This window comes from Microtus pennsylvanicus, chromosome 5 (assembly GCF_037038515.1).
Source record: "Microtus pennsylvanicus isolate mMicPen1 chromosome 5, mMicPen1.hap1, whole genome shotgun sequence".
Classification (NCBI taxonomy): Eukaryota; Metazoa; Chordata; class Mammalia; order Rodentia; family Cricetidae; genus Microtus; species Microtus pennsylvanicus.
Genome location: NC_134583.1, coordinates 61,226,106 through 61,251,618, shown reverse-complemented (window position 1 = coordinate 61,251,618; position 25,513 = coordinate 61,226,106). Strand labels below are relative to the sequence as shown.

The 25,513-nt window shown below is 42.9% G+C and overlaps 1 protein-coding gene across 2 annotated transcripts in view; it reads left to right on the top strand.

Annotated features, from left to right (window-relative positions):
• Positions 1 to 25,513, top strand: part of Dnah3 (dynein axonemal heavy chain 3) — a 162,951-nt gene that overhangs the window by 70,369 nt on the left and 67,069 nt on the right. For both annotated transcript variants that reach the window (XM_075972063.1, XM_075972062.1), the window contains exons 33-40: positions 1,864 to 2,083; positions 2,974 to 3,108; positions 6,929 to 7,040; positions 8,879 to 9,120; positions 10,504 to 10,604; positions 12,730 to 12,835; positions 14,052 to 14,181; positions 19,895 to 20,140. In XM_075972063.1, the coding sequence (XP_075828178.1) occupies positions 1,864 to 2,083; positions 2,974 to 3,108; positions 6,929 to 7,040; positions 8,879 to 9,120; positions 10,504 to 10,604; positions 12,730 to 12,835; positions 14,052 to 14,181; positions 19,895 to 20,140 (1,292 nt within the window). The remainder of the gene's footprint in view (positions 1 to 1,863; positions 2,084 to 2,973; positions 3,109 to 6,928; positions 7,041 to 8,878; positions 9,121 to 10,503; positions 10,605 to 12,729; positions 12,836 to 14,051; positions 14,182 to 19,894; positions 20,141 to 25,513) is intronic.

Below are 25,513 nucleotides of genomic sequence, written 5' to 3'. Positions count from 1 at the left end.
TGGCCTCTGGAGTCCTCCTTTCCTCCTTCTTTTCTTACTGCTTGATCTTTTCTTCCCAAACCTCTCCTCCTATTTATTCTCTCTCCTGACAGCCCTACCTATTCTGTCTCCTGCCTACCTATTGGCCATTCAGCTCTTTATTAGAACAATCGGGAGTTTTAGGCAGGCAAAGTAGCACAGCTTCACAGAGTTAAACAAATGAAACATAAAAAAATGCAACACATCTTTGCATCATTAAACAAACATTCCACAGTGTAAACAAATTAACATACCTTTAACTAATGTTCTACAACACTCAAGAAACTTGATTTTGCTGATTTGAGAACATATTGCCCTGATTTTGGTCCTGACCCCATTCCTGACAGAGAAAAGGCCCAAGTGTCCATGAAAGGGGCTCTTCTCTGCTATACACATCCAAACACTGTAAAAACAGTAGCCACTCACAATAACACATTTACCCCATATTACTAAAGGGCTTAAAACAAGACTATAAAACGAGAAATGATTCCAAAGCTGCAGAAAAAAAATGTAGTATTTTTTAATGAATTTAACATTTTAGTTAAATTGTTAGCAATATAACATTTATTTCTCCAATTAATGGTGTTATTTCTGATTCAAGCAACTCCCAGTTTTCCAAAACACACAGTAATTAGTGTCTTTATCTGTGTTTGTATATACTCAAAACAGCACACATTATAAAATGGCTTATATTGACCAACCCAAATTTTACATTTTGTTTTGTTTTGTTTTGTGTTTTAGGTTGGGTTTTGTGGGTTTTTTTTCTATTTTGTTTGGTTTGGTTGTGGCTGTTGTTTTACCTTGTCTTTCCTGTAATCAATAGATTTTGTTGCTGCAATAAATATCTCTTCAGGGGAATGTATAAGTGTTCCTTGTTTGTAACCTAAGAGAATTTTTCACAGAATATATTACCCTTCCTTGGCAAGAGGTGTCCTCTGAGCTATAGGGTTATTTTTTCTCTCTGGTGGCCCTGGATCACATTGGTTTGACTATTCAACTCACCGTCTACTGAAGCCCTGTGCTAAGGTGTGAACACTATGAGATCTTTCTTTTCTAAAGGGAATCGTCACAAGAGCAATATACCCAAGCGTATTAGTCAGGCCAACCGTGACAGCTGGGTCCCAATGGTGTAGCATAACAAATGTTTGCTTCATCCTCACTCAGAATCCCAAATAGACATTTCTGGTCAGGACATTGCTCCTCAATGGGTGAGTCAGGAACATGGGATACTTACAGCGTGGCTTCAACGTGTGGCATGGGATGTCTCATGGAGGAGATTTTGATGGGCCAGCCTGGACCTGATATATGTCACTTGTTCCCCCAGCGCTGGCTAGGAGACATTCTTCTGGCCTCCTCTAGCTATAGAACGGTCTGAGAAATGTGCTTCTCAGCCATGTGTCCAGAAAGACTAAGAAGTAGACATACATGCGTAATATGATGTATATATTACATTTAGAGTTAGCTTGTTTGAATTAGAAAGCAAACCAGATATCACACAGTACTGTCATGTCACAGACGTGGGAAAGGTAACCGTCCCCCCAGTAAACCTTACTCTCACCCTTCAGGGATTGACACAGTTAATAGTTCAATGTATGATTTCAAACTCGTGTGTGCCTGCATACGTACACGTGCATTCCCACACAAAGCGTATAATGTGATTTCACTTAGGGTGTATGTTGGATATATGTGCTTGCTTGCTTTCATTCTATGTTTGAAAGAGAGCTGTGTTTCCTTAGTTCACTATGGTGGTTCTGGTAAAAAGCCTTGCTCACTAAATCCAAGGGCAAGCCTGGCATCTGAAGGAGCAGCCCCGAGGACTAAGGACTTGTCTTTGCCCTTGCACAGTCTTGCCCAGAAGATTGTCGCCACCTACCGCCTGTGCTCCGAGCAGCTGTCATCCCAGCATCACTATGACTATGGCATGCGGGCTGTCAAGTCTGTGCTCACAGCTGCAGGCAATCTGAAGCTTAAGTACCCAGAGGAGAACGAAAGTGTTTTGCTGCTCCGGGCCTTGCTGGATGTCAACCTGGCCAAGTTCCTGGCTCAAGACGTCCCCCTGTTTCAGGTACACTGTCTTGGGGCTTTGACCAAGGACTCAGGCTCAATTTTGGAGAATGAAATAGTTTTGAAAGCACCGCCCCACATCTTCCACCTCTTGACACCCTTCCTCATTCTAGCCATCCCACTTTTGAGCACACGCATGTGCACGTGAGTGCACACACGTGTGAGAGCATGCAGAGACTTAGAGGTTCGCCTCGGGTGCCGTCGTCTATTGCTCTCCATCTTTTCCTTTTTAAGACAGATTCTCACTGTGGAGCTCTGGCTGGCCTGGAACTCACTCTTTGAACCCAGAGCACACCGAATCAGCTAGCTTGTCTGGCTAGCAAGCTCCAAGGCCCCACCAACCTCTGCCATCTTAGAGTTGAAATTACTGGCACATTACCACACCCAGCTATTTACAGGGGTGTTCAGGATCCAAACCAGGCCTGAATGCTTGCTTGGGAAGCACTTAGTGCCCGAGACTTCTCCCCATCCTATTGCGCCTTTTGTCTAGCCCTCTATGTGTTAATAATAGAAAAAAAAAGCAAAAATTCCCTGTTTAGTTACAAATTTCAATAGAAATCTTTTCACAGTTTGCTTTGGATCTGGGTCATGGCTTTTTTCTAATGGAATAGGTTTCTTTTATAACTCATGTAAAGCCTCTCTTCCTTATCAGGCTACGAGCCCATCTTGTTAGTCTATGGCACGACTAGAAAATAGCCCTATGGACCTAGTAAATCTTCTCTGGTTTCTAAAATTTGGAAATCATGACTCATAGATGACATTTTCAGTCCAGGGAGAAACAAACTTTGCAAATTCTCTAGCATTTCTCCAGTTTGTAGATCTCCTTTGAGGAAAGGGTGAGCTCACCTATCTCTACCCCCCACCCCTTTCTCTTGAATTCTTGTTTGACAGGGAATTATCTCAGATCTGTTTCCTGGAGTTGTTCTTCCAAAGCCAGACTATGAAGTTTTCCTGGAAGCCCTGAACAACAACATCAAAAAGATGAAACTTCAGCCAGTGCCTTGGTTTATTGGGAAGATCATCCAGGTTGGTTCCGTGTGCCCAAGTGGGACTGTACCTACGGTCCACTGGAGTCAGGACTGGGAAAGACCTAGGGCAGATGTGAGATGGACCAACAGCAGCCATAAAGGCCTGAGTAGAAGGAGAGCTCAAAGACCCACACGACAGTCTGTCATACCTTTAGCCTTTTGTTACAACCCAGCGTTTTACCTAGGCATGTGAAGGTACGCATGTTTAATTCCTAGGTGGATAGCCTGGGCTACAATAGTGAGCCTGTCTCTATCTCAAAGCAATAAAAAACAACAAAACAACATAAAACAAATGCCAACACTTTTCCCATGGCCATCTTCTTGAGGAAATGCCTGTGGGAACACTGAATTTTTTTGTTACTCTGGACTCACAATTCCAACTCAGACTGCCTTAGCCTCTGAAATGGGATTTGCTCGCCCTACCCTCTCCAAGTGGCTCCATGAATGTTCAGTGCTGGGGCTGGGGAGGTGATTCTGCGGGTGAAGGGCTTCTTCACAATCTAAGGACCAGAGTTCTGTTCCTTAGCACCTGTGTGGAAGACAGATCCGGCAGCAAAATCTGTAGCGTCAGCAGTGGTGGGGAGCTGGTAGGGATGGGTGGACCTTGGAACCGCTAGCAGCTGTCTATCTGAATAAGGGAGCTCCCGGTTCCCAAGGACACCCCAAAATAGTGGAAAACAATAGAAGACACAATTTCAGTCTCTGGCCTCCATATACGTGTCCACACACATCTACAAATGCATACATCATGCACACGCCAAAGTCTCAACATCTGGATGGCTCTGATTATGTCACATGACCAATATGGAAGCCTAGACCACAACCAACTAGAGATGAAGTCAGCCCCACCCTGTCACATCAACTAGGACTGTACTATCAGTAGGCCACAGACTGGATGTGACACAGATTCTCCTCAAGCCTGACCTGCGGAGCCTTCATGAAGCTTCATGCTAGTCCTGGTGTTCCCTTCTGGGACCACTCTCTCTATAAAACTGACTTATAACTTGTAATAATAAATTCAGTGAAATACGGCCCAAACACTTCCTTTGCTGATTCATGGACCAGAGTCACAGAGACCACAAATACCATCTAATCTAGACCACGCATGAGCCCTAAGGTCCATAGAGGAACTAGATTTGGTATTAATGTAGACCCAGGTTGAAATCTCACCCCTGTGGGATCTGAGGCAAATTATCTCACTTCTTTGGGCCTCAGTTTTCTCACCTGTAAAACGGAAGGAGAAGCAATTTCCGTATAGAGTGACTTTTGAGAGAGAGTGCAGGCAAAGCACTGGACAGAGCCTAGAACTATATCTGTGCCTGCTCCTTGTCAGCTTCGCCGTTGCTCAAGTCGTGATGTTAACTGAAGCAAAGGTCAAAGTAGGACCCAGCTCTCCAGACTCGGAGATCACACTGCCTTCTTGTAACATTAATGTTTCTCCCCAGTATATCACCAGTTGAGCTCATTTTAAAAAATATTTCATTTATTATGATATTGAATCTGAATTTAGTTTTGTATTTTATAGGTGGACTAGCCTTTTCCTAGACCTAGGCTTTCACTTTCAATATTTTATTATGAAATATTTTGAACTTCAAAAAAATGAAAAATTATTAATAATCTTACCCCATCTGCCCAGATTTTACAATGAACATTTTATAACATTTTATTACTTTCTCATCCATTATTGACCAGCCATTTACCCAAGCATGTTGTCTACACATCCTTACATCCACGCAGTCATCCATCTAGGCAACCATACATATATCCACTCATACATCATCCATCGACCTAACCCTCCACCTGTCCATCCATCCAACCATATACTCACTCATCCAGCCACCCACACTATCATCCACAGGCTTATCCATCCCTTCAACTGTATATCCATTCATACATCTATCCATCCATCCACCCAGCCATCCACCTTTTCAACCATATACCCACTCATCCATCCATCCGTCCATCCATCCATCCATCCATCCATCCATCCGTCCATCCATCCATCATCTTGCTTTTAATGTATTCCAAAGCTATTTGCAGATACATGGGTGGAATTTTACATAGTTTAGTGCTGATTATCTTCAAAAACAAGGTATCTAGAGTTACCTGTCTTTTTGTATCTTGATATCTGAATAGCCATTTTCAGAAAGGCAAGGGCTACTGAGTCATTAATGCCTTCCTTTCTGGTTTTGACCCTACTCACTTAAATGTCTCTCAGATCTACTTGGGCATAAAGCTTTCTTGATGGTTGGGAACTTTTTGTTTTGTTCTTTCTCTGTCCACAGCACCTAGAGCCATGTCTGGCATACAGTAGGAGCTCAGCAAAGATTTGCTGACGTATATTTTTCTCTTCCTCTACCTCCCCATTATCATTGCCTTCTTTGATTCTCTTTACTGCTCACCCCCAAGGTAAAAAATAATGAGAACTTGAGCTTCCACATAAAAAGCTTCCTGTGTGTCTTCTCTCTGATGGACTCACTGTCTGAAAGGGAAATCTTTGCACATAAATAAAAGTGACTGGATTGTTTGTAGTTCAAATGGACGAGCTCCTTGTGACGGGCAGAAAGGAAGGATCAGGAAACGTAAAGCCTGAGCTTCTATGACCACTGCTGCCGGCCATCAAATTCATCACTTTTCTGTCGCTGCAATAAAGCCACCGGCAGAAGAAGGAGCTGATTTGGGCTTAAGAGTCCCAGAGCGATGAGAGCTCATCACGGCAGGAGTTGTGGCAGCAGGCAGCAGGATAAAGACACGACGACCTTATGTGTCAATCACGGGCACTAAGCAGGGAGAATGAACTAGAAATGGTCTTTAAACTCTCAAAGTCACCTCCAGCGACATACTTCCTCCAGCAAGGCCACACAAAATCCTCCCCCAATCAGCTTCACCAACTGGGCACCGGGTGTTCAAATACCATAGTCTGCAGAGGACATTCTCATTCAAACCACTGTAGTACTTAAGAGGAGGGGCTGATTCATGTGGAGTGTTATCGACCTGCTGGAGACCGGCTCAGAAAATACTCTCCATCAGCTGAGCACTCCAGTGAGGCTAGAACAGTACGTAAACCTTCTGAAGGGAAATTTCCAAAAGAAAATGCAGGTTGCTAAAATGATCCCATTTCTTTTTCCTCTTTAAAGGCAAATGTTCTATCTAATAAGTATTAATAGGGGTATCTGTAAATATATAAGAAAGTTTTGTGAGCCATAATTGCCCTGTTCCACTATAAATAACGCTGCAGCTAATTCTACCAACCTAATTTTTTGGGTGTCAGCAATCTATCCTCTCACCCCCATCCTCCCTCTAGTGGCCACCATCTATCTACTTTTTAATTCTAGCGAGTCCATGTCTTGGGAGATAGGGATGTAATCACCCTGATTTGGTCAATGCACATTCTGTAGATACATCAAATGGTTATCGTATACTCCAAAATGTGTATAAATATTTAATGTAATTTAAAACTTTAAATATTTTTATTTGACTTATTATTAGTGTGAGTGTAGGCATGCTGGTGTTGAAGTCAGAGGACAATTTTCAGAACCTGGTTCTCCCCTTCCGCCAGGGGTTGGAGGCATTCAGTGAGACTATCTGAGCCCTCATGTGATAATTAGCATATAGATAGGTGAAGAACAAATAGTACTTCCTATTTAGTAGACAATCTAGAACCTTTATTTAACTAAGGCATATTTTAGCAATAAACCACTAAAAGAGCTGCAGCTCAGAAGAGTTAATGACCGTGAGGATCTGCTATCCGCCCTCATTGGCCTCTGGGTTGTAGTACAGGGAAGTGTACCAGGATTGACTCCCTGCATTACTTACAGATCTACGAGATGATGCTGGTAAGACACGGCTACATGATTGTTGGAGATCCTATGGGCGGCAAGACATCGGCGTATAAAGTTCTGGCTGCAGCTCTGGGCGATTTATATGCAGGTAAAGCTTGCACCCTTGGCTTCCAGGAGGGTCAGGACTTCTGTATAGCTGTCTGACTCTGGGGACACAATGCTAGGCCATGGGCTTTGCCAGCTTGGGTGTTGATATATAAGTTAAAAGCAGAATGAGGGTTGAAAACCACTGATGTAGGTGAACACATGGTACCAACTTAACAAACAGAAACTATGTTGTATCACCAAATAAGCAATGTGGGTTTCTTTTCTTCCATTTGTTTGTTTATTTCTGTGGAATATGCAAACATATAATTAAAAAGCATGCCTATGCTGCACATTTATTCAAGAACTTGAACTAAAAATGTTTTCTTTGGGATTGGACAAGTGACTCAGTGGTTAAGAGTGATTGTCGCACTCCCAGAGGACCGAGGTTCCATTTTAAAATGTTTTCTTGCCAGGCATGGTGGCACACGCCTCTAATCCCAGCACTCAAGAGGCAGAGGCAGCAGATCTCTGTGAGTTCCAGGATAGTCAGATCTACAAAACAGACCCTGTCTCAAAACAGAAATGCTTTCTTTTCCTTATTATTTATTTGAGGGCTTTAAGTTTTTATTTGATGTTATAAGACTGGATCTCACTATTATAGGCTGGTCTTAAAACTCATGATCCTCCCGCCTCAGTCTTCCAAGTGCTGAGATTGTAGGTATGTACCACCCCACCTAAGTTAAACTGTTCTCTAATAAACTTTAATGATAAGTTATTACTGGATTTTGGAGCTTTTGCTTTGAGGATTGACCTAATATCTCATTTAATAGTTATTGATAATCATAATAACTAACTTGGGCATTTCAAATTTAAGTACAGTGCTAGTTTTGGCATTTGAATGAATCTAAACAGCTGGAGAGATGGCTCAGAGGTTAAGAGTGTTTGTTGCTTTCCCAGAGGGCCTAAGATAGGCTGCTAACACACATGTCTCAAACAAACCTCTTGTGGCTCCAGTTTTAAGGGATGTGATGCCCTCTTCTGGCTTCCATGGACCCTTACACCCATGTGGTACATACACATGTGCATGTACACACAAACACACACACAAATAAATAAATAATAAATAATAAAAACATTTTTAAAACAGAAAAGAAACTAAGAGCCTACATCTTTGTCATTGGTTCTTTATTGGCCTGTGGACTCCAACTTTTCCTTACGTGAAAGATTCCGTACAATGAGAAAGTCCTGGACCAAACGCCACAGAACTGCGTGCTCCACAGTGGGGATGAAGGAATGTCTTATGTAATACCTTTTGCCACAGCAAAAATAAATAATTTTTAAATTAAAAAAAATCATATAAAATGCCATTTTCTGTCCCTAAATAAATGGGCTATGCCATCTGCCAGCCACGTGGCTCCTGATAACAGTAGTGTTTACTTCTCAGGGACAAACGTCAGTTATGAGCAGTTGAGAGGATTGCAGGGCTTTAGTCCTTTGGATGGAGAAGTGACGGTCACCAGAATCATTTCAGCTGTCAGGGTTTCATCATGCCAGGCCAGAGCCCAGGATGCCTGTGACACAGGCACACAGGAAAGGTGGTAGAATATTCTTGTTTTTCCTTTATTGTTTGAGTTCTTCTCAGTCAAGCCAGGTTTCTTTAGTCATGAATCTGACATTTGCCCAGTTTGAAATAAAACACAGAAGAAAAATATGGTTGCAAATGAATGGTTCTGATAACCCAAAATATAAGATCTATTTAGATAGCCCAGTCTTTATAAGGACTGAGCATCATTCTTTAGACTCTCCTTAGACTAAAGGTATATTCACCAAGCTGGTGGTCTTTTGTTTACTGGCTGGTCTTACCAAAGCCTTTGTAATGGGTTGGGCTTTCTCACTCAGCCAACCAGATGGACGAGTTTGCTGTGGAGTTCAAGATCATCAACCCCAAGGCCATCACAATGGGGCAGCTGTATGGATGTTTTGACCCAGTGAGCCATGAGTGGACGGACGGTGTCCTAGCCAATGCTTTCCGGGAACAAGCATCCTCCATGACTGATGACCGCAAATGGATTATATTTGATGGACCAGTGGATGCTGTTTGGATTGAAAATATGAACACTGTCCTGGATGACAACAAAAAGGTAGCTACCAAGCCCATTGCTTGTTCGTGGGTGGAGTAGGAACTCTTTCATGAATAATCAAAACTATATAAAGTCATGGATTTGTTGCCCTAGCATAAATGCCCCCCAAAATAATAATAGTTATTAATTCATTAATTTTTCTGGTAGTCAGTAAGCTTTTTGGGATTTACAGTAGAAATAGAAAGGCTTGGGGGGTGTAGCTCAGTGACAGAGCACTTACCTCACAGACCTGGGTTCAATCCCCAACACCACAAAGAAATAGTATGGAAATCTCCAGTCATGGAGATTCCAAACAATTAGTCAAGCTGCAGTCCCAGATGTGAGTCTGTCTTATTTGTTACTTAGAGATGACATAAGCTGGTGGGAGGTCAGTTCTACCACAGCTGTGACCTCTCTGGTGACATATACAGTGCATGGGCCGAGGAACACGCAGACGTTTTTAACCACAAAATTGAATGGACCGTGGGAATGACTGCCATTTGTTCTTCCCTAAGCGACCAGGGCTCGGGTTTTATCTTACGATTTAAATGTTTCACTCGAGTCCGTGTTGCCAAGTTCTGCCCCGAGTGGATGTTCTGAGGCTCACCCGTCACTTCTCCAGGGAAGTGTCTAGTGTTAAGACCCTCTAGTGGTTTCTCCTTCTGACCTAAGAGGGATTTATGGAGTAATTCTTGCCATCCCAGCCATGGGCTAGACCACATGGGAGGTTCAAAAACAGTGGTTTGTCAGAGACCTGAGAAAACACAACAGGCTGAGGATATGCAGGCAAAGATAAGCAGGCAAATTCCATGTTCGGTTGGGCCTAATGGTACTGACCTGTGATCCCAACTACTCTGGGAGGCTGAGACAGAAGGATCACCAGTCTGTGTGGGCTAAAGAGTGAGTTCAAAGCCATCACGGGCAATGTAGAATGACCCGTCTCTAGGTAAAATGTAAAATAATAATAATAACAATCCTATCTTAAATACAAAGAGACCAAGACACTTCATAAGCACTCTTAACACCTCATTTTTACCTCAGGCACAATTCGACATGTCCTCCTTCCCTAGAATCACAAGTGTTGGACCATGCACTCCCCAACCCACCTGCTCCACGTTTCACCAGTGGGCTTTCACCACTCTGTGTATTGCTCATCAACCCCAGGAGGACAGAGATGATTGCCTGCTTTGTCCTACACTTGGAATGATGCCCAACACATAATGGGTTCTCAACACCTCTGTGTAGGGTCCATTGAGTCAACTTTGTCTCCACTGCAACCCTTCATTTGCAGATGGGATTTAAGCCTGCCCCCTGCTGCCTGCCCCCTGCCCCCCACCCTTCATCTCTGTTTACTGAGTGGCACATCTAACCCTGTGCATCCCCACACCCCCACTGCACTTTCAGCTGTGTTTAATGAGTGGCGAGATCATACAGATGAGCCCCAAGATGAGTCTGATCTTTGAGCCAGCAGACTTGGAGCAGGCCTCCCCCGCCACCGTGAGCAGGTGAGCTGGTGCACTGGTATCCGGGTGGAAGTGGGGGGCCACTCACCCTAAGCAGGAGGGAGAGCGCTAAAAGTCCACAGGTGTGATCACCTATACAATGTGTTGTTCATTTAGCCTGTTATATTATTGGTCCTAAGCCCACATGGATAGTGGGGTTGATTATCAAGCCAGAATTCTGACAGAGTTTGAATATTTCCTGAAGTTGAACTTTGATTTGCCTAGAACCCAGGAAATCCTTCCCATGGATTCCCTTCCCTGACCTTCCACTGCCTCCCTTCTCCTCTCCTCCCCTTCCCATCCCTGCACAAGACATCAAAGCTAGGCTTTGAGATCGTTGGCTGAGCACAGAACCCCAGCTATAGTTCAAGGTAGGAAAAGTGAAAGAGCAGCAGCTGCCATTGGCAAAGCTTCTGTGAAGGGCTGAGATGCTGGGCACTACGTCCATGGTAATCACCACCACCCTCTGATGACAGTTCTCACCCCTACTTCACACGTGGGGAACTAGACTTTGCTTGTCTCATTTTGAGTCACATGGTTCTTTGAGCAGGACTGCACGTGTGTGTGTGTGTGTGTGTGTGTGTGTGTACCTGTGTGAGCCCACATGTGACGATGCAGAGAGGACCCCAGGAAGGTGGAACAGCCTGGCCTTGTTCACTAGGCGGCACATGTCCTCTGAGTGTATGTCCCCAGGAAGCTTTCATAGATGAGCAATAGGAGACCTGTCAAATGTCCGTCAAAGAGGAATAAACTAATAGGGCATGTCTGAAATTACAATATTTATATGTATATCACAAAATGAATGAGCTATGTTGACATGCACCTATGCAAACTAACCTTAATAACTAGCTTAAAGATTAAAAATCTTAGAAAGAATAAATTCTTGGGAACACTAAATATAAAAGGACTCTGCAGACCAATCAGATGGCTCAGCATGTACATAAAGCATTTGCTACCCATACCTGGTGGTCTGAGTTGGTTCCCCGAACCCATATAAAGGTGGAAGGAGAAAACTGACCCCACAGAGTTGCCCTCTGATCTCCACATGTCCCCAGTGGCATGTGTGCCCCACACATCATATACACATACAACAGTAGATAAGCAAATTTTGAAAGGAAACCAAAAATGGACAGTGATATAGTACCCCTGTTAAATGGTTTAAGAACAAAACACTCTGTGCATTGTGTGTGTGCATGTTCACACATGAGTATATATATGAAATTGTATCAACACTATGACCAAAAGACCTGACAGAAACAACATAAGGACATGAGAGGAAAATTGAATAAAGTGAAATTGAACAGGAGGAGGAGAAAGAGAAGGCGGGGGGTGGGGGGAACAGCTTAGAAAGGAAGGGCTGGACTGGAGTGTCGGACTCAGTAGTTATGAGTGCTTGCTCCTTTTCCAGATGACCTGAGTTCAGTTCCCAGCACCCATGTCAGGAGGCTCACAACTGCCTGTATCCAGGGGACACAACCCACTCTCCTGGCCTCTTTGGACCCCTGGACAAGTGGCATGCACACATACACATAGATAAAAACAAAAGCAAATCTTTAAACAAAATGGAGAGGGGGAAGAAGAGGAAGGAGAGGTCATCTTGGCTCACAGTTTACTAGGGTTTTAGCTCTTCATGGCCGGAAGGGAATGGTGGGGCAGTTTAACCACAGTGGTGGAAATGTGTGGCTGGAGCTGTTGACATCATGGAAGAAGAGTAAGGCAGGAACCAGAGCTGGGGCTAGAACCTTCAAAGTCTCCATGCTAGTGACCCATGTCCTTCAGATATCATCACCAGCTGGGGAACAACATTCAAAATGCAATGCTGTGGGGGACATACAGATTTAAACCGCACGTACATGTGTGCATGTGTGTGCACAGATGTGCACCTTATGAGCATATAGAACACAGCATGGCTGAAAAGGAAAGAAGCCAAGATTGATGACACTCTAGTCTTCCTGTGGGAAAGGGGGTTAGCCTAGGGCAAATAAGATGAGAGCCACGAGACTGGATGAGGGTTACTGTCAAAGCCAATAAAGCCTAGACTACTGCATGAGTGTACTGATGTCAATAAATGTCAGTCAGTGTTAGTGATGAGCAGGCAGACACCAAACCCAGTTGTCTGTGCCGTCAGGTGTGGGATGATCTACATGGAGGCCCACCAGCTGGGCTGGAAGCCCTTGAAGGACTCGTACATGGACACTTTGCCCTCCATCCTCACTAAGGAGCACGAGGAACTGGTAAGAGTCTGGGACACGCCCTTCCTTCACTTTCCTTCCACCCCGGATTCCCTCCTCATCTCATGGACCTGTAGGCCTAGCTCCACCTTCATCATCCTCCTTTCCTGCCAGTCCCTTTATATTCTTCCCTGCCAGTTTTCACTTTCTTTCTCATGTGGTGGGGATGGGATGGGATGGTCTATTTTTAATTCCTGCCCCACCTTCTTCCCTGAGGAGACTGCCAGATCCAAGGCATGTTTTTGAGGGTGCCCACGGTGTCGAGTTTTCCTCTACCATCCCACTAGCAGAAATGCCTATGGCTACAGTTCTAGAGACATCTTAGAAGAACCATGTCCTGCTGTGCTTCCCCCACCACCACCCGTGCAGCCTGGCAGCTCCCTCTCCAGTCCTGCCTCATTCCTGGGCCATCTTGTCTTGTTTCCATTCCCAGGAAACCCAGCCTTCACTCCTCACACAGACATCTTGCCTTGTCCAGGCCTTTGTCATCCGGGTTTCATTATATCGTCTTCTTGCTGGGCATGTAGGTCAATGACCGAGTGCTTGCCTTAGCATGTGTGATCTCCTGAGTTCAATTACCACTGCCACAGGAAGAAAAAGAGAAAAGTTCCCTCCTCTAAGAAGCCTTCCCTGAACTATCTTAAGCCCTTCCTGTTATTCGCCACTTAACACTTTCGTTTCCTGCTGAGGTTTCTCCATGACCTGTAATATATTTGGTTCTTTGTTTATTACTGTCTGTCTCTCCTCCTCCTAGCAGGGGCTGGGTCTGTCTTCCCTATTATTTATCCCCAGCACTATTTACCACAATGCAACCAGTAGACGCTCAGTAACATTTGCTCACTAAATGAATGCAGATGCTCTTCCATTTAAGGTGGGGTAAACTCAGCAAACTCACTGCACATTGAAAATACCGTAACTTAAAAAATACACGTAATCTAAAGTACCAAATATCATAGGTTAGCTCCACAGTGCACTGTAAATGATGAGCTGCTTGCCCGGGTGGTCACGTGATAGTCTAGGAGCCTTCACTCACTGCTGCAGCCTTGCATCCTGGGAGAGCATCCCGTAGCTAGGAAAAGAGCAAAACACCAAATCTGAAGGATGTACATTTTGAAACAGCACTCAAAAGTAGCCAGCAATTGCACCAGCCTCTCCAGCCTCCAAGGTGGGCCAAGCAAGCTCCTTGTCTCCACAGTCTCTTGTACTGTTCTCCTCTCAGGTGGAGGACATGTTCACGTGGCTTATCCAGCCCTGCCTGGACTTTAATCGCCTCCACGGCAAGTTTGTGGTGCAAACGTCTCCCATTCATCTTGCCTTCTCCATGATGCGGCTCTACTCCTCTCTGTTTGGTAAGTGTTCCTGTGATTCTGAGTCCACATGGGGCTGGCTGTGTCTTGGCTCCTGCTTTTACCCTCATCCCTTTTTTCTTCCTCTTGAGTTAAGGTGGGACCAGATGTTTATCAAGAATGAATGCACTTTCAGCTGTAGATAGCAGAACTTATGGAGAGAACCTTGTGTTTCGTCTTGTTGATTTGTGGTCACACAGTGTTTATCTCTTCCTCCCTTCTCCCACCTAAGCTTCCTCATCCACACAGAGAAGTCTCTCCTCCACATGGGGATTTTAATGACAGATTTCAATATATCTCTGAAAAAAAACTACTTGAAAAAATAGAGAATTTTTTTTTTTGTTAAGAAAAGTTATGGGGTCTGGAAAGATAGCTCAATAAATGCTTACTCAATAAATGCTTACCACAATAACGTGCAGATCTTAGTTTGATCCCCAGAAACTACATAGAAAGGTCTGGTGTGGTCACGTGTAATCCCAGCACTGGAAAGGTTTAGACAGCTGGATCCTCGGGTCTCACTGGCCAGGCAGACTAGCAAAATCAGCAACTTCTAGGCCAATGAGAGCCCTACCTCAAAAATCAAAGTGGATAACACCCGAGGAACAACATCCAAGGTTAACCTCTGACCTCTATTCACAAGCACACACACACACAAACACACACACACAAACACACACACACACACACAAAGGAACATCACACAAGCACACATATTCACACAAAGAAAGAAAATTTACAGATACAAAAAAATTCCCAATACAAATACCTTAGAAGAGAGCTAGCCATACCGGTTTCAAAACCAGGAACCTTCTCCAGGAGACAATGGTTCTGCGATCATGTACCTCTGAGGTACAATCGCATGTTTCCGTAACTGCTGTCACGTAAGTTAGGCTTCACTGACATCCACTGCTGATGACAGAAGACGCGTGCATTTGGAGAATTCTCACCAGATGCCACTGCTCTTTCAGGAGATGAGATAACCCAAACTCAGACAGAGTTTCTTCACAGCTTCTGCTACTAACCATATTTTCTCAGCTTATTTTTCCCCTCCCAAAAATGTAAGTATAAACTAAAAAGATAGCATAGCCGACAGTGGAGCGAGGAACTTTATAAATAATGCTTGACTTTTATAAATTATGCTCTGGGTACTCGAGAGATGGCCCAGTGGGTAAAAAGTGCTTGTTGCATAAATATGGAGACCCGAGTTCAAATCTCCAGGACCCACGTAAAGCTAGACGGGTAGCCCACCTGTAACCCCAGTGGTCTTGCACCGATGGGAGAATCTACAAATGCGTGTGTGCCGGCCAGGCTAGCATACGGGGTGAGCAACAAGAAACCCTGTGTCGAGGTAGAAGGTGAGGACTGAGGTTGTCCTCGGACCTCCTCAGCTACCCTATGGCCAACCAGACTAGCAAAATTAGCAACTTCCAGGCCAGTAAGAGACCAAGGTATCGTTGTTAGAATGAGCACGGGCATTGGTGCTGTGCTGCTGGATACATCAGTACCACACTGCATTTAATTGACATATGCCCACAGTTTGCGCCCATCTGGGACATTTTCTGTCTTTTCTTGTCCTTGGCAACTTTGCCTCTTGATACTGAACAGTTATTTTCTCATAATTAAATTTAGATCCTGTGTTTTGAGTTAAGGTAATGGAAGGGGAGGTGTGTGTGTGTGTTTGCACATGCACACATGTCATAAGTAATAAGATATACATTCATATGTACTTATGTATGTTTATATGTGTGTGTGTGTGAACTGGCTTTGAATTCATGATCATCCTGCCTGATCCTCTGGAGTGCTGGAATTATAGACACATAGCCTCCACCCCATACTTCCAAACCAATCTCGAAGAAGAGCAAAGTCAGAGAACTTGCTCCCCCTGACTTTAAATCTTATTAAAAGCTATCGTCATCCAAATGGTATTGTACTGGCTAAAGACTACCAGAGGGCCCGCAGAGAAATGCAAAGTACGGAAACAAATCCTTCCATAAATGGCCAAATCATTTTGACTTATATGCGTTAAGACCATCCATGGGGAAGGACAATTTTTTAGTAAACAGTACCATGTAAACGAGATTCTCACTGCAGAAGAATGAAGTTGGCAGGGTTGAAAAAATGGCATAGTGGTTAAGAGTACTTGCCATGTGCTGCTGTTCCTGTGGAGGACTCACAAGTTCAGGGTCCAGCCCCCATATCAAGAAGCTTACATCTGTTTATAACTCCTGCCCCAGGGAATCCAAAGCCCTCTTATTGCCTCCATGGGCATCTGTACTCATGTACAAACATCCACTCTCACACACATCCACACACAAATAATATCAAAATAATTTTTAAAAAAAATTAAGCCAGGAGTGTTGGCACATGTCCTTAATTTTAGCACTCAGAAGGCAGAGGTAGCAGATCTTTGTCTTTGTTTGAGGTCATTCAGGTTTACTTAGTGAGTTCTAGGATAGCCAGGACTATGTAGAGAGACCCTGTCTCAAAAAAAAAAACAAAAAACTGAAGTGGATCGTTACCTAATATAAACAAAAATCAACTCAAAATGGATGAAAGACCTAAACAGAAAATAAACCTATTATGAATTTTTAAGAAAAAAACACAAGGCAAAAGCTCTTGACTTGGCAATGAATTCTTGGATATAGCATCAAAGACATAAATAGAAAGAAAAAACACATTGTATGTAATTAAAATTTAAAATCTGTCTGCATCAAAATGTATTACCAACAGTAAGAGATCAAGCCACACAGAATAAAATTTGTTTTCAAATTATATGCCTAATAAAAAATTAATATCAGGTGCCAGGCATAGTAGCTCATGACTCTAATTCCAGCCCTTGGAGGCAGAGGCAGTCTGATTCTGCAAGTCCAAGCTCAACGTGGTCTACATATGGAATTATGGTAAGACTCTAACTCAAAAATTAAAAAATCATAGAAGAATTAGTATCAAGGACAGGGGAGCTGCCCCAATCAGTAAACTATTTGCCATATAAACAAGAAGAGCTGAGTTCAGTCTTCAGAAGTGATGTGGAAAAGAAGGGCATAGGGCCACAAGTTTGTAACCTCAGTGCTGGAGGGGCAGAGACACTGAATACAGGGGCACTGATGGGCCAGGCCAGCCGCATCAGCGAGCCCAGACCAATAAGAGACCTTGTTTCAAAAACACAATGTGGGTAGCACCTGAGGAAGGTCAGCCATGGTTGACCTCCATCATGTATGTGCATAAACACCAGAACATATAAGTGCAGTCACAGCCACAGGAACACACACATGCACATACAAAGAATTAACACAGAGGATATAGAAAGAAACACTACGAAAAATCACTAACATTCATTCAGCACAAAAATACAAACAGTTCAAACATAAAGGACTTGAATGGACATTTCTCCAAGAAGTTCCACATGGTCAGGAATTACATGAAAAGGTTTGTCATCTCTAAGCACTGGGGACATGTAAATCAAAGCCACAGTAATGGAGATATCTTTTCATGCCTGGCAGGATGGCTGCAAATAAAAATAAATAAGCTACAAGCATCTGGGAGGATGAAGAAATCGGAACCCTTATGGACATACGGATTGTTGCTGGGACGCTTAAGTGATGCAGCTTGTCTGTTACAATATTTTGGTGGTTTCTTTGGGAAAAAAAAACATAGACTCCATATGTGATCAACATTCTAGCTTCTACATATATACTCACATTAACTGAAAAGCAGAGATTTGATCAGATATTTATATGCCCATCCTCATTCAAGCTCTCCAACAACAGATGAATGGATAAAAAGGCAGTATAATCACACAATAAAACATAATTTGCTTTGATATAGTAAATGTTGGGGTTTGTCTTAGTGTTTCTCTTGTTGTGAAGAGACACCATGACCACAGCAACTCTTACAAAGTAAAACATTTAATGGGGGAAAGCTTACATTTTCAGAGAGTTAGTCCACTATTATCACGGTGGGACATGGTGTGACATGGAGGCAGACATGGTGCTGGAGAAGGAGCAGAGAGTCCTACCATCTTGACTTGCAGGAAACAGGAAGTGGCCTGACACTGGGCATAGCTTGAGCGAAGGGGACTTCAAAGCCGGCCCCCACAGTGACACACTTCTTCTAATAAGGCCACTCGTCCTAATGCTGCCACTCCCTAGGAGCTTACAGGGACCAATCACATTCAAACTATCATAGGGTGGAGAGAAGGGTCAGCAGTTAAGAGTACTTGTTGCTCTTGCAGAGGACCTGAGTTCAGTTTCAGCATCCACATAGCAGCTCACAACCATCTACAACTTCAGTTACAGGCAATCTAACACCCTCTTCTGACCTCCGAGGGCACCAGACATGTGTACTGTACACATAGGCACATCTAGGGAAAACATCCCTGTAACAGGCTTTCTTGGACTGTCAGCCCCCAAACCATGACACAGAGACATGTTATTAGTTATGAATGCTTGGCCTTAGTTTAGTCTTGTCCCACTAGCTCCTATAATTTATTTTAATCTGTTTCTCTTCATCTATGTTTTGCCTCAGGACTTTTCCTTTCTTTCATTTTATATTCCTACTTTCCTGCTTCTTCCATGTCTGGCTGCCTGGTGGCTGCCTGGTTGGCTGGCTCCTTCTCTTTCTCCCTTATTCTCTCTTCTGAAGCCCAGATTCCTCCTCCTACTTTTCCTCTCTGCCCACCAGCCCCACTTATCCCTCTACTGCCTAGCTATTGGCCTTTTCAGCTTTTTATTAGACCAATCAGGTGCCTTGGGCAGGCAAGGTGAAACAAATCTAACACATCTTTAAAGAGTTAAACAATTATTCTGCAACACAAATTTAACACATCCTTACTTAAACAAATTGTCTATTCTACACATAAAATAAAATAAATAAAATTATAATTTAACAAAAATAAATTAAGGAATCATTGACAAGTACAAAATTGGTGAGTCCTGAAGATACTATGCTAAGTGAAATAAACCAGTCACAAAATAACTGACTTCTATAATGTGTTTATGGTAGTCGCACATGGAGACAGAAAGTAGAATGCCAGTCATGTAAGGAGTGAGGAAGAGGAGGACAAGTTTTTGTGAGTAGTACCAAGCTCCAGTTCTGGATAAAGGAGAACTGGATATGAATAGTATTAATGCTGCCATGTGAATGCACTGAAAACTACTGAAACGTGCATTAACATATTAATGGTTAATATGGCAAACTTTATGTTTAACAACAAGAAAAAATATAGGTACCAGGGATATAGCTCAGTCTATGAAGTTCTTGCTATGCATGTATGAGGACCTGAATTCAGATCCCCAGCACCCAGGTAAAAAGCTAAGCATGGTAGCTAAGGCCTACAATTCCAGTACTTGGAGGTAGAGAAAGAGCATCCCTGGAGCCCACTGGCCAGCTGGTCTAGCCAAATTGGCAAGCTTCAGGTTCAGTGAGAGACCCGTCTCTAAAAAGCAAGTAGAGAGCAATTGAGGCAGACACTGAGCCTCACCTCTGACCTCCGCCTGTACCCTCAGACATTTGAGCACACATGAACACAGACATACACACCTAAATGAGTATGTAGACACTATGTGTGTGAATGCATGTATGTGGTAAAGGATCCGGGGTGGGATGGATGCTCAGCCATCAGTCACCTTCCAGGCCCCTCAGAGGCAGAACCAACCAGGTCATCCCTTACACACCGAGCATTCTTCTTGACCTAAGCTTCCCTTTCTTTCACTTTCAGATGAGATCAGGAACATAGAAGAGGAAGACAGCGAGTTCTTTGAAGGTCTGTCAAGTCAGCAAATCTTCCTCTGGCTGCAAGCACTGTTTCTCTTCTCTTTGGTGTGGACAGTGGCAGGTACCATCAATGCTGAGAGCAGAAAGAAATTTGATCTGTTTTTCCGCAACCTGATCATGGGCATAGATGATCGTTACCCAAGGCCCAAAAGTGTGAAACTCACCAAAAACAACATCTTTCCAGAAAGAGGTATTTACATCCTGTTATATGAGTTTAAAGCATGTGACTCAAACGCAACTTGATGTGTGGGCCATGTAAGCATTTATCAAAAGCTAAGGAGTAGGGAGTGAGCTTCTTCACAGCTGACCCACATAAGACATGAGGGGTCCTAAAACACAGCCTTATGGGACATTTAATTACTTTCTAAAACCACAATGACAGTTTATTTTGGAAGGTGTTTGGGATGCGATTGTTTTATTTTTGTGAAAATTATCCATCATTTCACCACCCAGTAAAAGTAAGAAGTACCTCCATTTTGGTTTTTCTGTTTTCTAGCCCCGATCCACACATTCACATGCTTCTTGCTGAGCAACCTCGTCATTAGTACTTCTTTTAACTTTGTGTTATGATGTAATATATTGAAGGATTTACAATTTTTGCTTTATTGTCTTCAAAATAGCTACAAATACCCTTTGACATAAATATTTACTAAAAGAGTGGTAATTACTTAATAGTGACTTGATTTGGGGTTAGTGAGATGGCTCAGCAGATAAAGTCCTATGTTTTTTATTTTAAATTCTACATGTTCACTTCTGATAGACAGGAAAGCAGTTGTCTTTGTACCTGAAGCCTTGACATATTACCAATGAGTTCCAGAAGAATTTCCGTGTCATCCTTCTACCATGTCATATGACTTCATTTCTTCCTGTCTGATGTTTTGTCTCTTTATCTCATTCCATTAGCTAGAATTTCTAGAATGACTTTGGATAGAAGTGATGAAGGAGAATCTTAGAATCCTAAAAGGAAAAGCTCCCCAACCTAGGAAGAAGATATCTAGTCTTTGTCTTAAGTACTGTAACATGAGGGCCTGCGTTTCTGTCCCGCTCAGTTCCCCACAGCTGTTTAGCCCCAAAGAAAATCATACAGAGATCTCTATAAGTTATAAAGCTGATTGGACCATTAGCTCAGGCTATTTATTAGCTCTTGTAACTTATATTAGCCCATTATTCTGATCTATTTTTGTCATATGGCTCTGTACTTTTTTCAGCTGGCAGGTCACATCCTGCTTCCTTGGTGGTCTGCACAGGACTGGGCGAGAAAGTACCACGGCATTTGTGCTTGGTTGGGGTGTGTTCCAGCTATTCCTAATTTGCTGAGATGTTTTATCATGAGTGGGTGCCTATTACTTTTCTGCTGCCGTAATGAAACACCATGACCAAAAGCAACTTGGGAGGAAAGGATTTATTTGGTTTACATATCCTGAATCACAGTTGTCTTGGTTAGGGTTTACTATGGCTGTGAAGAGACACCATGACCATGGCAACTCTTATAAAGAAAACATTTAATTGAGGGAGGCTCGCTTACAGTTTCAGGGGTTCAGTCCATTGTGATCAAGAAGGGGAGCTGCTTACTAGGACTAGAACATGGCTCCCTTGTTGAATTACATATTCACCAGCTTTCTATTTTCCTTTACTGCTTAAGCTTGGGTGTCCTTGAACTTGATCTTTAGACCTGGCTGGCCTCAAACTCAGATATCTGCCAGTCTCTGCCTTCTCAGTGCTAAGATTAAAGATATGCACCACCACACCTGGCTCTAAACTTTTCTTTAATTCCTTTCTACAAGTTGAAAATTTGTGGTGTGGGATCTTACCCTGAGGTCACCACTTGCTTTATTCCATTTCTTAATTTTTTTATCTTCTTGAATATAGGCTTTCTCTCCATTCCACTTCCTGGTGCTCTTTTTCTCCTCAGAAGGTACTTTTTGTAATTTACACTGCTCAGCTTGCTACTTTTCATTATAAATCTTTATTAGAGTTATCACTAATATCCACATGACAGAGTCTATAATAGGCTGTTTGAGATTTCTTCTGCCAATAAAATTAATCTAAAATTCTTCACTTGAGCCTCAAGCAGACTCTTCAGCCAAGGACAAAAGACAACCATTTTCTTCATCAAAGTATCACAAGAGCAATCTCTAGGCAACATACTAAAATTCTTCTCTGAGATTTCTTTATTGAACCCCCCCACCCAACAATTCAAATAGCTCTTAGCACCTCTGTCTTCCATGATCCTGCTATTATGGCCCATCAAGGAGTGCTCAAAACATTCTACTGCTTTCATAACACAAGTACCAAAGCCCAAATTCCTCCAAACAAATACATGGTCCAGCCTATCAGAGCAGTACTCCATCCCCAGTACCAACTTCTGTCTTAGGGTTCTCTATTACTGTGAAGAAGCACCATGATCAAAGCAACTCATATAAAGAAAGCATTTACTTGAGGGGGGCTCACTCACAGTTTCAGAGGTTCAGTTTATTTTGATCATGGCATGGAAGCATGCAGGCAGATGTGGTGCTGGAGCTGAGAGTGCTATTTCATGCAGACAACAGGAAGTTGACTGGCTGGCATACTGAGGAAATCTTGAGAAAGTGACCTCAAAGCCTGCCCCCACAGTGACACACTTCCTCCAACAAGGCCACACCTCCTAATAGTACCACTCCCTTTGGGAGTCATTTTCTTTCAAACCACAACAGTCCCTTGAGGGAATCCAAGGCAGGAGGCAACTCAAGTAGGGAAGGAACCTGGAGGCAGGAGATAATGCAGGGGCCATGAAGGAGTGCTGCTTAATGGCTTGATTCTTATGGCTTGCTCAATCTGCTTTTTTATATCATCCAGGACCACCAGCCCAGAGGTGGCATCAACCACAGTGGGCTGGTTCTCTCCCATCAATCATTAATTAAGAAAAAGCCCTACAACTGGATCTTATGGAGGCATTTTCTCAGTTGAAGCTCCCTCTTCTGATGACTCTAGCTGGTGTCAAGTTGACATAAAACCAATCAGCACACTGATGCCTCATCAGCTTGACACATAAACACATCACCTTTAAGCCATAACCTTTCATTTCTTGTTTATCCCCAAGATCACACGCTGTCAACATTATAATATACGACATTTTACATACTTAAAAAGTCCCACAGTCTTGCAAAATCAAATTCTTCAAAAATTCAATCTCTTTTAAAATCCAAAGCCACTTTTAAAATCCAACGTCTCAGTAAAACTCCAAAATATCTTCAAAAGTTCAAAGTCTTTCAACTGTGAACCCGAGTAAAATTAAAAAAAAACATTAAATGTTTTATTGCATAGGGAATAACCAGGGCACCAATCTAAATAAAAAAAAATTCCAACAGTGTAAATAACACAACTCCCAATGTCTGTGAATGTGAGTACACAATCATTTGGACTCCTCCGAAGGCACTTTCCTGCCTCTACTCTCTATAGTACACACAGCTTGGGCCTCTCTACTCCACGCCTGCTCCTATTCTTGGAGGCCTTCCCATAATACTGCCATCTCCAAAATACTGAGGTCTGTAACTACAACTAGGCTGCACTTTGACCCATAGCCTCTTCTAGGCCCCCTTCATGGTGCCAAACCTCAAATGCTCTCCAATGACCCCTTCATGCAAAAATGAATACCACCTGGAAGTCTCTTACACATTAACAAATTTGGCTGCCAGCTCAAGATAAAACCTAGGCAACCTCTAGAATACGGCTTCTACGCACTGACCCTGAACAAACACTTCCCAGAAGATTTCACCTCAGCAGTGCTGGTCTCTTCCTAGAAATCATTGCTAATTCCTCAGCTCCAGCTAACCAGAATCAATTGTCCCAACAGAGCAAAGGTTTCACTTCATGCTGCTGGTCTCTTGTTACTCACAGCTGATTCCGCACCCCAGCTAAGCATAGACCACAGATTCGTTATTAAAAATAACAATGGCCCTGAGACAGTTTCTAAACTTCCCCCGGAACTTCCCAGGCTTCCATCATCTTCAACATCAACATTTTTATTGTCTAAGCTCCTACAGAACAGCCCACTGAGCTCTCAATACTCAATGGATTTTCTAGCCCACAGTTCCAAGGTCTTTCCACAATCCTCCCCAAAATAACATGCTTAGGTCTGTCACAGCACAACCCAACTCTCCTGGTACCAATTTGTCTCAGGTACTTTTCTACTACTCTGATGAAGCATCATGACCAAAAGCCACTTGAAGAGTAAAGAGTTTATTTCCCTCACAGTTCCATATAACAGTTCTTCATCAAAAGCAGGGCAGGAACTGAAGGCAGGAGCTGATGCACTGCCCATGGAGCAGGGCTGTTTACTAGCATGCTCCTTCTGGCTTGCTCAACCTCGCTTTCTAATAGAGCCCAGGACCACGAGCTCAGGGACAGCCCCACCCACAATCATCCTGGCCCTCTCACATCAACCACTAATTAAGAAAATGCCCCATGGGCTTGTCTACAGCCCAATATTATGGAGGCATTTTCTCAGTTGGGGTTGCTGGCTCTCAGAAGACTCTAGTTTGTGTTGGATTTATCAAATTCTATGAAAATCATATGGCACGTGATTTTTCTTTTTTTTGCATGTTAATAGCATGAATTACAGTCAATTTCCAAATGTTGAGCCAGCTGTACATGCTTAGAGTCAGCCCCACTTGGTCAATTCGCTAATTTTGTTGGGGCCTATGTATTTGGATGAGAAATAGTCATCCTTTGTAAGATCTTTGGCTTTAGCGTTTGGATGATGTTGACCTCACAGAAAGAAGTGTGTTTCCTAGAAGAGATGATGGACATTTGACATCATTTCTGAAGTCTTTGACAGAGATCACCAATAAACCCATGTTACCCTTCTATTGTGTTGTTTTTTGTTTGGTTGGTTAATGAATAAGGACATATACAAATTATCTATTTCTTTTTATGTTAATTTTGATAGATTATCTCTCAAGGAATTAAGCCTATCTTATTTAAAGTATCAAATTTATGGGATACCCTTGTTCATGCATCCCTTCACTATCCTTTTAATCTCCAGGGAATTAGCAGCAATATCCTCTCTTTTACTCCTGATATAAACAATCTATCTTTTTCCTTTGTTCTTGATAAAATTGGTCTGAGAGTGTATTAGTTTTATTAACCTTTTCAAAGATTAACTGTTTTTGATCTTGGCCATTCTTACAGGTGTAAATTGGAATCTCAGAGTTGTTTTGATTTGCATTTCTCTGATGACTAAGGATGTTGAACATTTCCTTAAGGGTCTTTCAGCCATTTTAGATTCCTCTGTTGAGAGTTCTCTGTTTAGGTCTGTACTTCATTTTTTTTTATTGGATTATGTGTTCTTTTGGTGACCAATTTCTTGAGTTCTTTGTATATTTTAGAGATTGGACCTCTGTCTGGTGTGGGGTTAGTGAAGATCTTTTCCCTGATGACAACTTATGCTGAAGAGGCTGTGGGGTAAAGGAAACATTTCTGCATTGCTGATGGGAATGCAAGCTGGTACAGTCCCTTTGGATATCAGTGTGGTGATTTCTCAGAAAACTAGGAAACAACCTTCCTTAAGACCCAGTAATACCAT